Genomic DNA, 14,307 nt, shown 5'->3' on the forward strand with positions numbered 1-14,307 from the left:
AAAGTAGAACTTTAAGTCAAAACAAGGATGTGTGCGCGTCGCCTCATTTTGAGCTTGCTTAATGTTTCCAACCATATTTTAGAAATAAATCCCAAATGCTTTTTTCTAAGTGCATTTTCCTTTCGATTTTAAACCTATGTGTATTTTAAAGGTCATTTAATCCACGATTTCCAGTTCCTCCAGTCTTAAATCATCACTCTGTTCTTTTATGTAAGAGGTACTTAATGTCGCAAGAAGATTTCGGAGAACTTTAAAACCCAAAGACATTTTTTTTCCAAGACCAGAAGTTCTATTTTGTCAAGAGTAAACAACTTGAAGAAAACCAAGATCTCAGCCTGTTCAATAGTCCAAAAGTTCGAATTTCAGAGGCGCTGGAACTTGGCGAAATGTGTTTTCCCATCCGTAGCTCAATCCTCTCTATTCCCTCCTAGCTTAGGCAGAAACACATGGGGAAGATATCCAGCAGAGCCCTCTCCTCAGTGACATCTGTGTCTGGAGGAGTGTCCTGGCAATTGGCAACAGGATCCTCTCCCCCAGGGAAAGAGAAGGTTCAAAATTCCAAATAATAATAATCTATTACAGATTTCAGGTTACCAAAAGTTAAAGAAAAGGATAATAGCAAAACACTTAGTATTGCTACATGTCAAATGGAAGGCTACTGTAATTTCCCCCCTTGGGGCATGTATTTTTCATATTATTATGCATGATTATGCATATAAATTTAAATATATTTCCATATTCTGTTCAAAACTCTCTAATTCTAAATATGTAAAATAAAACAGAATTAATTGATGGCAAAGACTGCATTTAGATTCAAATCTAAAATTCCTCGTCCCTGGAAGAATTGGACCACTAGTGGGAGCCTAGAGCAACAGAATTGGTTCTCTGGAACATTCTTCTAGATTTAGGAATGTTTTTTCTAGTAAAACTAAACCTGAAATTAGAGAGACATAAAGATGTGCAGAGAAAAACCTAGAAATGGTGGTTGAGAAATTTGGTTCAAATCTTTACCCTCCTTCTGACCATGTGGCCCTAGGCAAGTGATTTAAACAATTTGGGTGTCTTTTTCCTCATCTCAAAAGTTAGGAGCATTTACTCTATGTTCCTTTAAGTTGGTTCCAGATTTAGTATTTCATGTTTCTGTGATTCCAGCATGAACTGTGCCCAAGAATGGGGTTATCTGATGGTCAAAAACGAGAAAAAGCTTGGCAATTTGATTACAATTAACTCATTTAGGAAAAGAAATAAGATATTTGGGATAATAATTGGTTTGGGGCAGAAAGTAAATCTCCCATCACTATTTTTTATAGACGGAAGAGTTAATCTGAAGGTGTGGCTGGAAAGCAGAAAGCAGTTTCATTCCTCACAGACATGGCAACCACCGTCTCAGTAAAGGACCCCAGATAGATTCAAAATGGACAACAAATAAAACAGCCTATATCCTGACCACATCAAGCGTCAGAATGATATAGGTCTTTCGGGGGCTTTTCCTGCTCTTTTTGCCTTCTTTAGAAATGTATGTTATTAATTATGACTATTGCTATGGAGCCAAGAATTCACGAGGCTCCAGCTAGATCTTTGTTTAGCGAGCATAAGCTCACTGCCAGCTGCAAACTGCAGCTGTCTGTCAGCATTTGTGAGGACAAACCGCTCCACTATCCCTGATCACTTAACCATAGACTGCATACTGTGTCCTCAGATCTGCTGGGCGCACCCTTTGCATTTTCAATACACTTCCTGTGGGGGAGGGTCTCAGTGGTTCACACGCACATTTCGGAGCAAATAGTTTGAAGCTTATGTCAAAATGATGCCTCTAATAGAGGGTTCTGTCTCAATAAAGTTATTTTGTGAGAGAGTAACTGACTCTGCCCTGACATTTCCCCATCTCCGATGTCCTGAAAAAAGCATGGGAGGCTGCCACTCTGACAACCAACATTCTTCAGGACAGAGTGACCCCTGCAGAGTGCCAAGAGAATGGGCTCCAAGCCAGAAAGCCTGTCTCAGAGCTAGGGAATGTGGGGTGAGAAGGCCGTGGCCAAGGGGCAAAGCCAGAGGAAGGGCACAGCCCAGGGTGCTGACGACAGCCATTCTCCTGGGCCACAGCATGGAACAGGAGGCAAGAATCAAAGGAATCCTTATCTTGGGAGAAATCCTAGTCTAGAACATTCACGTAAACTTGGAACTTTGTCACTTAAGACAGGGCTTTGAAGAATGATACATTTTGCTGGTGTAACTTTTGCCAGCCTTCTAAGCAAATTTTTCTCTTTAAATTTCCAGGCATGCTTTGAATGGGAGAGAAGCTGGCAGCACCAGATCAGATTTAATTAAAGCATTTATAGAGTTAACCAAAATCTCCCCTATTTTATCATCAGAATGACTCATGTGAGCTATAAGGATGATTTTTTCAGATAGGTCGCAATTTTAGGAATACCCTGAGAATTACCCTAACAATTTAGGAATACCCTGCTTTCCCCAGGTTCTTAAAGGGTAAAAACTAGGACTAAAGATTCTTTGGGCCCTGGAATGCTCCTAGTATAGGCAGGAAGCTTGAGATATGATCAGTTAGTACTTGGGGAAGTTGTGTTTTTAGGTTTTGTTTAGTAATAATATTTTTCAATAAAAAAATAAATCTGGAATTCTTCCCACTCATGGGGGTATTATGAGAACTGCTCTTTGTTATGTAAGAGTATTGTTTCAGTAAGAAATGTGCCCTCTTGGGAAGAAAGGCACAATGCAAATTCAAATTAATAATAAAACCCTACAATATGTAGCATATGGTCAAAGTTGGCTTCAGTCACTCACTGGAGAAAACATTCTAAGGTTTGGGAAAAGTCACATCCCTGGTGTGTGTGTGTGTGTGTGTGTGTAGGGTTGTGTATATTTGTGGTCAGGGAGCAGTGACCCAACATAAACGCTTTCTTTCCCACAACTTAAACATACACACAATACTTAAAATAGTTTCATTCAAGGATAGAAACCATGAGAGTCACAGGACCATTAAACAATACTAAAGCTCTGTTAGTCTATGATCTTTCCATATTCGAGGGGATTGTCAAATGAAAACAAGACTCTGCAAGGGCTCAGTGTTTTCCAAAGGAATAGCAACTTACAGTACAAGAGCACTTGGATTGCTAAGTGCTGTCACTTCGTTCTGTGTTGCAGTCTGCTGCGTTGGTTCATTGTGAAACCTTTTCTCTGGGTGCGTTACATGGGATGAGCTTGGGTGTTGTAATAAACAGAGAGGAAGGCTGCAATAATGTATTTCAGTTAGGAAGAAGCACTTGAAAGAAATTGGTTTTGCTATACACATGATGTGAGCCAATCGATAGTGGTTTAGTCTGACAAGCACTGTCAATATCCATTGTCACAGTTCAGAAAGTCTTTAATGGATAGTTCTTCAAAACCCAATGATTTCAACACATGTTCAAAGTCTTGAAATACACTCTACCTGGCAGAAATTAATCACAGATAAACTCTTGGGGTTGTATACAAGTATTTTTTTTAACTGAGAGCCAAATAGCAATTAAAATTTCTCTGTATATTAATATATATTTAATTTTACATAGATTAATAGATATACAATTTATGCAGGAACTAAAGGCATAATCTAGTAATACCAGGTACATAGTAAATGCCCAGTAAATGTTGAAAAAATGAGAGGTACTGGGATGGAAGGTGAGGAGGGGAGTTTTCATACCACCTGTTCTGTTTACTTACTGATTGTTACATGGGACATCTATCATAACGTCAAAATTCATGAAAATTGTTAGCTTTTTTGAATGCTTATTATCTACTAGATATTGCGCTGGTATTTTGTGTATATTGGAGCATTTAATTGACATAACAATCCTTGGCGTGGATATTCTCAGCCCCATTTAACAGATGAGAAAATAGAGGCACAAATAACTTACATTGCTTGAATAAGATCCAACCACTGTTAAGTGACAGAGCCAACATTCAAAATCCAAAACCTGTAATATTCTAAATAGAGAGAAGGAATGGTGAGAGAGAGGAACACACATTTCTTTTTTCTATTGGCCTTGATCTGTTGCCAATCTTTTTTTGTTTTTTCTTCTCCCCAAAGCCTCCCAGTACATAATTGTATATTCTAGTTGTAGGTCCTTCTAGTTCTGCTACATGGGACGCCACCTCAGCATGGCTTGAAGAGTGGTGCTAGGTCCATGCCCAGGATTCAAATCAGCAAAACCCTGGGCTGCAAAAGTGTGCAAACTTAACCACCTGGCCACGGGGCTGTCCCTGGAATGCACACTTTTGAAAGGAACAGCATTAGCTGTTGGAAGGAAGCCATATATTAGTGGTCCTTATCTGGCTTCCCCTTAAATCCTGATCCTGAAATCTTACACCTATGAAGCAACCAGGAATAAAACAGGCAGTCTCTGTGGTTGGGCATAGAGAAGATTGAGATTTCCTCTTTTGGCTGAAAGAAGAGCTAAGGAGTTTATAGACACGAATGTATGTGCTTATACTATTGTGGGCTAAGCATTCATCTGTCTGTCTTTGAAAAACATTGTGCGATGACAGGAGTCAAGAAGAAGTGCTAAGAAATTGAGAGATCTGACTAGGTTACTACCCTTTTTGCTTAAAAGGGAGCCCCAATCCCCACTCTACATTTCTACTCCTATATTCATTCCTGTCTTGCTACATATAGCCACCTGGAGCATGGTGAGTAATTCTCATATTTGCCTTCTGCCCAGTAGCCAAAGAGCTCGATTTGTGCTCATGGGGGTTATGGCTCTGTGCAACCCAGATGCCATCTTCAGCTGTTCTGACTGGCAATCCGGAGAGTATTCAACCGTCAGCTCTGTTGCTGTCCTGTGATTCACTAATTTCACCTAAGGCAGCTCATTTTCCCTTTAGGTCTGTGGTGATACACACCACCTAGAGTTATTTCAGACAACAGTTCACGTAAATCAGATGATTTAAGACCTTAGGCTGGAAGTACTTAACTATGGTGAGAGGCTATTGCCATCTCTCTGTGTCCTTAGAACTTTGACAGCATTGCCACACAGATGGTGAGGCAGGCAGTGGGGCCGGTTAGGAGTTCCCACGGGCTCGAAATTAGATGGCCCCGCATTTGATTTCTGGCTCTCTTACTTATTTGATACAGGGCTTAACCTCTCTGAACCTTGGATTCTTAATCTGTAGAATGGACAGCAATAAGAATTTACCACACTGAATGATTATAAGGATTAAATGAGATGTAACATTCTTAGTACAGTTCCTTGTCACATGGCAAGTAGTCTGACAACATCAGTCGTTATTAATAATGCATGCGTTGTGAGGATGATCAGACTGCCTGGTCAAAGTGAAAATTGAGACTGCTTTAAATGAATCAATACTATACATATTTAGATTGTAGGAAATCTAAATTAACGCTTAACTCCACCACTGCCTCTGAAATATTGATTATTTGGCTTAAGACATTTCTCAAACTACTTATGCCTGTAAAATATATTTTTCTGTCCTGGATCAAATTTTATGTTTGAAAAATCAGAATATATTGTGGTATATTCTTGATTCCACGTAAGTCCAGGAGTATAGAGATTAAACAAAAATGCTTCAAAGTTGTCATGCATTACTTCCCTCTATATTTTCTAAGAATATAGTATCTGTACACACATTGTCACAAAGTTACAAACAAATACACACACACAACCCCAAAATATGTAGTAGTAGCTCTCTCTATTTATGTCTGCATGGAGAGAAGATTTAAATACCACCCACCCAGTTCAAATATTGCTAAGCATGGCCTAGAATCTGAGTCAATATGTGAAATCAGCATTGAAATTGTCCAATACTTTAAAATATGAATATTATTTCAATCTCCAGCTTGACTTTTTTTTTTTTACAGAACTGTAAGTGTTAATTTCCTTGAATCTTGCCATAGTGTCCCCTCTGTGGTTGAATTGCCGTGCCTGCAACTCTATTGTTTTGTTTTTTATTTGCTCTCTGTTTGGGAACTGATGTTCACATACATGTATAAGGCTCTTTTCATTTGACTTGGCTGTGGCCTGTTTTCTAACACTAGGAGAGAACCCATTCCTGTCTTTAATAAATAATCCTTCCTCACGGAAAACATATTTCTACTTCATAGTGCCCTTTGTCTGTAATTTTGCTTTCAAAATCAGCTACTACCTTATCTCAGTAACCACTTACTTTATTAGCAAATTTCAACATTTTGAACAACTCTCAAGTGACAAAGTTTTAATGACACTATATCAAGTCATAAGAAGCCAAGATAGAACCAGCCCTGATGGTTTAGTGGTTAAAGTTCCATGCTCGCAGTGGCCTGGGTTCATTTCCTGTTCACAGAACCATGCCACCCATCTGACAGTTGGCCTACTGTGGCAGTGGCTCACGTAGAAGAATTAGAAGGACTTACAACTGGGATACACAACCATGCACTGGGGCCTTGGGGAGAAGAAGAAGAAAAAGGAAGCCAAGATAAAATATCTAGTCAATAGAAGATGTCTTGATGAGCTGAATCTTTACATCTTATACTCTATCTGATTCTGTTCCAGGAAAAAACGTCATGGTGTGTCTTTACACACACCATAGGTTTTTGCTATTTAGTAGGTATATTTTCTCTTTCCTTCCTTTTTTTTCTGAATATGCAGCTCAGAAAATATGTAGTTCTGAGTATTTGTTTCCATAATCTTTGATGCAAAGATCCTTTTCAACTCAGGATCACAAAAAAGAAACCAGGTAGACTTACAGTTGGAGGAAAATTACATGTTGTGATGATACTATTGAATATTTGCACTACAGTATTGAAGTTGTCATCATCATCATAACCATCATGAAAGTAATTTATTAGGTAACTCAAAGCTATACTAAATGCTATAAAAAGAGTTTAAACAAAACATCCTGACTGACACTGTAGAAATACATTATCAATATAGACACACCTAAGATATATTACCAGCAAAATAAAAATATTAAGCCTATACCTGAAGAGACAATGAAAAATTTACATCATAGGCAGATGAATACATTAGAGATAGAATACATGGATACATATGTTACTGGGAAAAGCAGTCATGGAATTTCCATATGGCTGAATGACAGGGACATGATAATAAACTGCCAGTTCTTTATTGACACTGAAAATGTAAAAGTGTGGTTAGAGTTGGCTATTTAAACTAGATAATTTAGTCTAAAAGTAAACATTTTTCATTGTATGAATTCTCAATTCTCATTAATGGGTAGATAGCATAAATATGAATCATTGGATAGATAACATCTATATCCCTTTCTGTTTCGAACTGATCATTTACTTTGTATTTTTACAATGTCTAGGTGGGAATTAAGTAGTTAAAACAAAGAACTGCTGTTAAAATGCTCTGCATTCCCTCTTCCAATTATTTTGAGATTTAATCATGATTTGTGTTTCAAGTAAGTCACTTAAAGTTTCAATAACTTAGTTTCTCGGGCCTCAAGTTGGGGGTTGAAATTATGACTTCTATTTACATTGAGCATGTGAAAAAAAGAGATATTAAATGACTAACAGTACATTAAGCCCAAACTTACCCTTTCTGCCCACTCTGCCACAGGGAGTTATGTGCAAAGTTCTCCGGGCTCTAAAACTGCATCCTGGAGAGGGCAAAGCAGTATATATTATGGCCTCATGAATTAGCTCAGCGTGTACGCCCTGGGGAGGAATCAGGCAAGATGCTGAAAAAGATTTAATAAACTTTGTTTCCCTTTTCAATCAATTTTGGTAAGGTGCTCTTATTTCAGTAATTTAGAAAGCGATACAGCCGGGTAATTCCAAGTACAAGAAGGTCATATTGGAAAACACGAGTGGAGACAATTCAGTACTTTGTTATGTAATCTGTGTGATAGTTTGAAGAGTGTTTTGGAATCTCTGGGGATTAAGAGCCTGATATAACCTTATTTTGTCATTTCTTTCTGGATCTCCCTCTCTGGACGCTACAGTGTGATAAGATGATTGCACTAAGCAACTGCCGCCAGCTTTGCCCTGAACATCCTCCTAGACCTGCAGTGTTGGGAGCTTTTCGCTGCTGACAAACTTATCTACCTACACCTGATGTTGATCCCCGTGTAAAACTTCACTAAAAAAGTGACAACAAGTAGCCCAGAAAGTTGTTTGTAATAGCATTTCTGAAGGTTAATGACTCTACTTTCCTTCAGCAACGTTTCTGAAACGTTAGCTCTCCCAGCGTTTCCAAATTTAAAAAAAAATAATAATAATAACAATATGTAATTGTAACATGGGAATACCGCGAGAACAGAAGTTTGGCAGAAGGGGATATTTCAAAATAAAGTCTCCAGCAAGAAAAATTCTGGCAGATGCACAATTCTGGATCACATTATCCAAACCATTAGATTCTGGAAGATTTGAGGGTTTTCTTTTGTGGTTCCCATCCCTTAATAGAATGGTCATGGATGTTCATCATCCAAATTGTGTTGCTTCCCCTTCTCATTACTGAAGTTGGAAAATAAGTATACAAATGGACTCATTCCAATAAGCGTTCCTACCTCTAGAGGTGATTTTAACACTATAATGGCTGTGTCAGGTATAAAATTTGCGTTGGGCTAATGCCTATTCTCATATGTAATGATATTTATTGAAGATCATCTTTAAAAGCCCACAATCCTAACTATTCTCTGGTGTGAGCAGCTTTAATACCAATTAAATCTCTCAACTGATTAAGAATGGTGCTTAAAGCTAATGCCTTTGGCCTGTGTGTCTTGAGACTTAAATTGCATATTGTTATTTGAAATTCTCAGGCTTTGAAAAATATTCAATTTGCTTGGGCTTGAAAGAAAAGAGCATCCATCAACGGAAAAAAGAGAAGAAAGCATAAAAAAAAAAAAAGTAAATTCTAGAATCTAACCCAATTCAGGTTAACTTTTTATGGAGGTGAAAATATGTGGAATTAAGAGTGATTCCTCTGTAAATCATATTAAATGATTTGGAATTTAAACCTATATCTCTTTAGTCTCTTTTCATTTTTGAATAAAAAGTTTAAATGGGAATGGAAAAAAACTGCTCATTGGCTTAACATAAATCTTTAAATTGCAGTAGGTTTCACCCTCAAAAAGTAGTTGAATCTCTGAGGAAAAAGAAAAGGCTGAATTCTATTTTTCATAAATGATGGATTATTGTACCACACTGTGTATTTTCCAGTAAAGTGTCCTTTTATTTGCACTGTGTGATTACAAGTTTCTAAAAGTATGTGTGGGGTCACTTGGGTGCTGTGGGAAAATGGAAGGAACACTGTTCTGTTAAAATCAGTAGTGAAATCAGAAGCAAACTATGTCCTGATTATCATAGGCATGTGTTTAAATTTTGCTTTCCTTAATTGGTTATGTTGTATTTACTTAAAATGAACAATTTGGCAAGTTTTTCTCCCTTGACAACAGAAAAGCATAAACTGTTTTATAAGTTTGGCTGTTAAAATCAGATTTGTAAACCACAATATTCGAAGACTTTTACTGCCGTTTACAGGGACCTGGTGATGGACTTTGGTTTATAACCGTGTGCTTTTTACATTTTTAGTTTGTATTTATAGCACTTTCAAGTTATTTGGTTAATAAAAAGTATACCATATATTATAGTCATCTATTGACTTTAACTTCTGCATAACCCTTCTTAGAACAAAATGAGTGGAATGAACGATGGCAAAGTCCTTGTAATTTGACTTGTCATCTAAGTATGATTATTTATGGCATCAGGAAATGGAAGTTGATGTTCTAGTCTGTCTCCAGGAAAGTCGTCATTAGAGGCAACTTTGGAGACTTTGGCTATGTTAAAAGCTGTGTAATAATATCCAAGCCTCTGCTAATTTCTCGATGTGTATGAAAAGAAACAAGATAAATATTTTAAAAATAAATTTCAGTTTTCTTTGAAAAATCAATACACCTTACACTCATTTCTCACATGTGGAGCCAGATGGTGGTATTGAAAACAAAATAATATACATATATCTCTCTCTAATTAAGAATACTATCACCAGAGTACCTAAGGGGTTCCAAAAAGATATAATTCACTGTATAATTATTTTCACAATCTCACATTTGTACTGTGTGTACGTGTTTTAATTTGCAAAGTATTTTCTAATCACATCATTTTTACTTGTTCCAAAAGGACAGAATAAAAAACCTCCTTTGGCCTTGTATTTCTTGGCATTCTGTCATGGAAAATGACAAGATTTTGAAATGAGACTAGAAATAGAAAATATTACCTTTGGTAACCTGTGAAAATTTAATTTGATTATTCCTTATCATTTCAAAGGCAGACTTGAGACCAAAATTATCCTGAGGCAGATTTTTTCTGAAGGGTGTTAAGTGTTCCTTCAGCCTCCAATACTAGGACCCAGATTCATAGGCGTCGATACAGCTACAGTGGAAGCAAATCATGTATGACTGGTGGTCACTGCAATGATGAAAGTTGATGAGAGATCATGTAAGCACAGTATATTAAGATTCTCGGAATGACTCTTCCAATCATACAATCTGAATAGGTGAATGCCTGATATTTCTGGTCCTGTAAAAGCAGTCGCTGCTTGCGGTGGTTCTAATGGCACTTGCTATTTCTCCAAAATGACCTGAGGTCAATTTCTCCTCTAAGATCCCTCAGTCTCTTGTACTTCATACTCCTTACCATGGATCTCATATTCCTTTCCATGCTATATTAGAATTACATAGGCCATATGCATTTTTATCCATGCCAGTTAAATCTAGCATGGCTATGTATGTAATGTATGTAGTAGATGGTCAATTTGTGTGGGTTTTTTTATCATCTGACAGCACTGTCCAGAAATATAATGTGAGCCAAATGTGTAATCTAATGTCTTCCAGTAGCTGTATTTAAAAAGGAACAAGAAATAAGTTTTAATAACATATTAATTTTAATAATATAATTTATTTAACCAAAAAAATACAAACTATTGTTATTTGAACTTATGACACAAGCTGCATTTCAAGTGCTCAGTAGCCCCAAGTGACTAGTGACTACCATATTGAACAGCACAGGTCTAAAGCAGTGCTTCTCAAAGTTTGAGTTCAAGTACACGTAAAAAATGATAGTATTTGTATGTTTAGCCCACTGGAGTAAGTGAATAAGACTGCTGCTAGCCAACAGCAACTGTCCCTGGGGCTCAGGCTGCCTGGGTCCTCCTCAATTACCCTGAGTGCTGAGGACATCATTAACTCTCACCCATATGACCATTCTGCTGGACACAATAGTTGGGAAGCTATGGTTTACAGCAGTGGTTCCTAACCTTTTCAAGTGATGGATCCATTGAGGCTCCTCACATGATAGTGATTGTACTTTTATCACCAATTCATTTCATAAATAGGTAGATGGTAGATAGACAGATGATAGATTAGATATGTATGTTTTATAAGTATATGCTATTTATAGAGAGATATTTTGTTAAAATAATACTTGTTTTTATGCTTTTCACAGTTTCTTTACATTTTCTCAGTGTGTGAGCAGACCTTCCACCACCAATAAATGAGAACTTAAGCAAATCCTATAACTTTTCCCATCAATTCAAAGCAGTGATTCTCAATAGGGAACAATTTTTCCCTCCTCTCCCCTCAAGAGACATTTGACAATGTTTGGGGACATTTTTGACTCTCACAACTGAGGAGGGGATGCTATTGGCGTATTGTGGGTAGAGGCCAGGGAGGCTTCTCAACATTCTGCTTATCCTCCCCAGGACAACCCCCTACAAAATGAATTGTCCGGCCTAGAAGGTCAATAGTGCCAAGGTTGAGAACCCTGCTTTAAGGTAATATAAAATATTATGGTCCTTTTAAGTGGCAAGTATCGCCTCAGCCCAATCGTTAATAGTGCCTAATCCCATGCGATAATCAAAACTTTGAACTGACTTTAAAGTTAAAACTCTGTTCTTCACCTGGCTAGGGAGAAGGCGGCACGTTTGTGTCTTTCTGTCCTCAGCCTTACACTTCCTCCCAAAGCCCGATCTTGCTAACACAAGTTTGCAGCTATTTTCTGGTCAAAGCTAGGGGAAGGAGGATGCAAAAGTGTCCTTATTTGACTGTTTATAAGAAGGCTTCTCACACTCTGGGCCAGGCAGACTTTTCAAAGCAGACATTCTCCCTTAGGCACTTTTCTGGGTTCCTTGGAGACCCCGCTAGGAACATTTGACTTCAAATCTTCCCATTCAGGCAATTTATTTTCTTCCAGCTGCAGCTCCCTCCTAAGTCTCTCTTTCTCTTTTTTCTTCCGAGTTCCTCAGGAGGAGACAGAATGACTCAAGTCTAGCTCCCCTACAACTATAACTTAGTAAATGTTTTGCACCCAATGCCTACTTAAAAAAACTTAGTTGATTGAAACCATTCTGCTTTCAGTGAGTAACTGAGTTCTCGATATTTTTATTTCCCTTCTCCTTCAATTCTTTCACCAATATTCCAGTAAATTAAAACACCAGATAAAAATCCTATATCCATATCCAGTCCCATATCCAGAATTGGCCTTGGACAAGAGACTGAACCTCTTTGCCTCAGGTTCTTCATCTCTAAAATGGATAAAGTTATTTTGTATACTTCCAAAGGTCATTGTGAGAATTCATTCAACAAATGTTGACTGAATATTTACTATAAGCTAAACAATATTTGAAGTATTAGGGACACATTAGTGAACAACATTTACAAATGTAGGCAAAAATCCCTGCTCATGTGGAGCTGACATCGCAGTAGAATTAAGTTAAATCATTTTAGATGCTTAGGAGTGTATCAAGCACATAGTAAGGTCTAATACATTATAGATAAATTATTATTAACCCAAATGAATGATTGGCTTATTCTAGGATATGGTACGAGAGGAAAAGAGCCTCTATGTGCCTAATAAAGTATCTCAAATCCTCACTTTATGTAAATAAATGGGTTAAGACAGTGGATGGCCCAGTTAAGATCTATGTCTTATCTTACAGAGAATATAATTTGCTATCAGTGATTAATAATAAGTTATCTTAAATGTACTTAGACGCTATACTTAATGAAGGTCTGGACCTTGAGTGTTATGTCATCATTTAACTATTGACTTTAGCATGGAAACTGATGATCAGTAGACAGTCAGCAAATATTTGTTCAGGAATGAATTTGACACACCCTAACTTTGCAGATAAAGGTGAGGATAGGAAGCTGAGGACAGGGAACTTATGAAGACAGGGAAAAAGTTTGAGGCAAATTTGTGTTTCAGAATTTCAGCTAGAATTGGTGGTAATTTTACATCAATAAGGAGAATAAGAAATATCTGCTTCAAAAAAAAGATATCACTTTGGGTTAACATAAAAAGATGATTGACAAAATTATGTGGATAAATAGAACCTGGGAAAACGCTTGGATTACCTAGAGGTAGTATATAATCATCATAAATTGAAGTTAACAATTCTAAAAAGTTTTTCCCCTAATTTAGATGAATTTTTCTTTATTCTGGCTGTAACTTTGTGTATAGATACAAATAGGTGGAATGATCCAGATAAAGGTTCTCATGGTAAAGCGAAAGGAATGAAAATGAAAATAAATTGTGAATATATGGAGTTAACCACATTCTCATTGCACATTCATGTTGCAGCAGAGCTAATATTTTCATATGGGCAAATTTTACACATATGCTCTATATAAACAGAAGGGCCTGAGCTATTAATTCAGGTAGTTGTTCCATAACTACTGTTTTCTATTTGCATTTGCATAAAGTAATAATCATAAAGGAGAAATTTACTGAAAGCCTCTGACTTTCTTTTTTAATCTCCAGTGTTCAGACTGCATCACAGTGCTTCCGATACAAGCGACAAAAACCGAGTTAAAAGCAGATTAAAGAAGTTTATTACCCGAAGACCTTCCCTGAAAACTCTGCAAGAAAAAGGACTTATTAAAGGTATAAGACATTTTATACTTTTACTGTAACAGTGATAAATGAATGTACCTCTGTGTCTATAGCTATTCAGCTCTAAAGGAATATCAGGATATTTGATTCTTTTTAGGTTGCTTACTAAATGTTCTGCTCTATAACAGAGATAAAAAACAGTTGTCCAGAAAACCAATCCTGAGAAAATAAAGGTTGCATCAAAGGATGCTTGGAAAAGATACCTCGTTTTGCCCTCAGAGGACCTGGCTCTGCGCTAGCAGCAGAGAGCGGATTAGATAGTCTAGCGGCCCGTCGGAATGCCCGCGTGTCCACATGTGCCTGGACAATCCAAGTTTACACCTACTGAGCCAGCAGACTTCATAACAGCAGCCTTTTTCACTCTCAGAGGTGTCCTGATTTAGAAAACAAGTTATCTGATC

General features: G+C 37.3%; 1 protein-coding gene across 1 annotated transcript in view; it reads left to right on the forward strand.

The window, feature by feature from the left end:
• The window catches only part of ARHGAP15 (Rho GTPase activating protein 15), a 607,959-nt gene that overhangs the window by 334,447 nt on the left and 259,205 nt on the right, over nucleotides 1-14,307 (forward strand). The window contains exon 9 of the mRNA XM_014852163.3: nucleotides 13,775-13,897. Within this exon, the coding sequence (XP_014707649.2) occupies nucleotides 13,775-13,897 (123 nt within the window). The remainder of the gene's footprint in view (nucleotides 1-13,774; nucleotides 13,898-14,307) is intronic.

The sequence above is a fragment of the Equus asinus genome, chromosome 4 (assembly GCF_041296235.1).
Source record: "Equus asinus isolate D_3611 breed Donkey chromosome 4, EquAss-T2T_v2, whole genome shotgun sequence".
Lineage (NCBI taxonomy): Eukaryota > Metazoa > Chordata > Mammalia > Perissodactyla > Equidae > Equus > Equus asinus.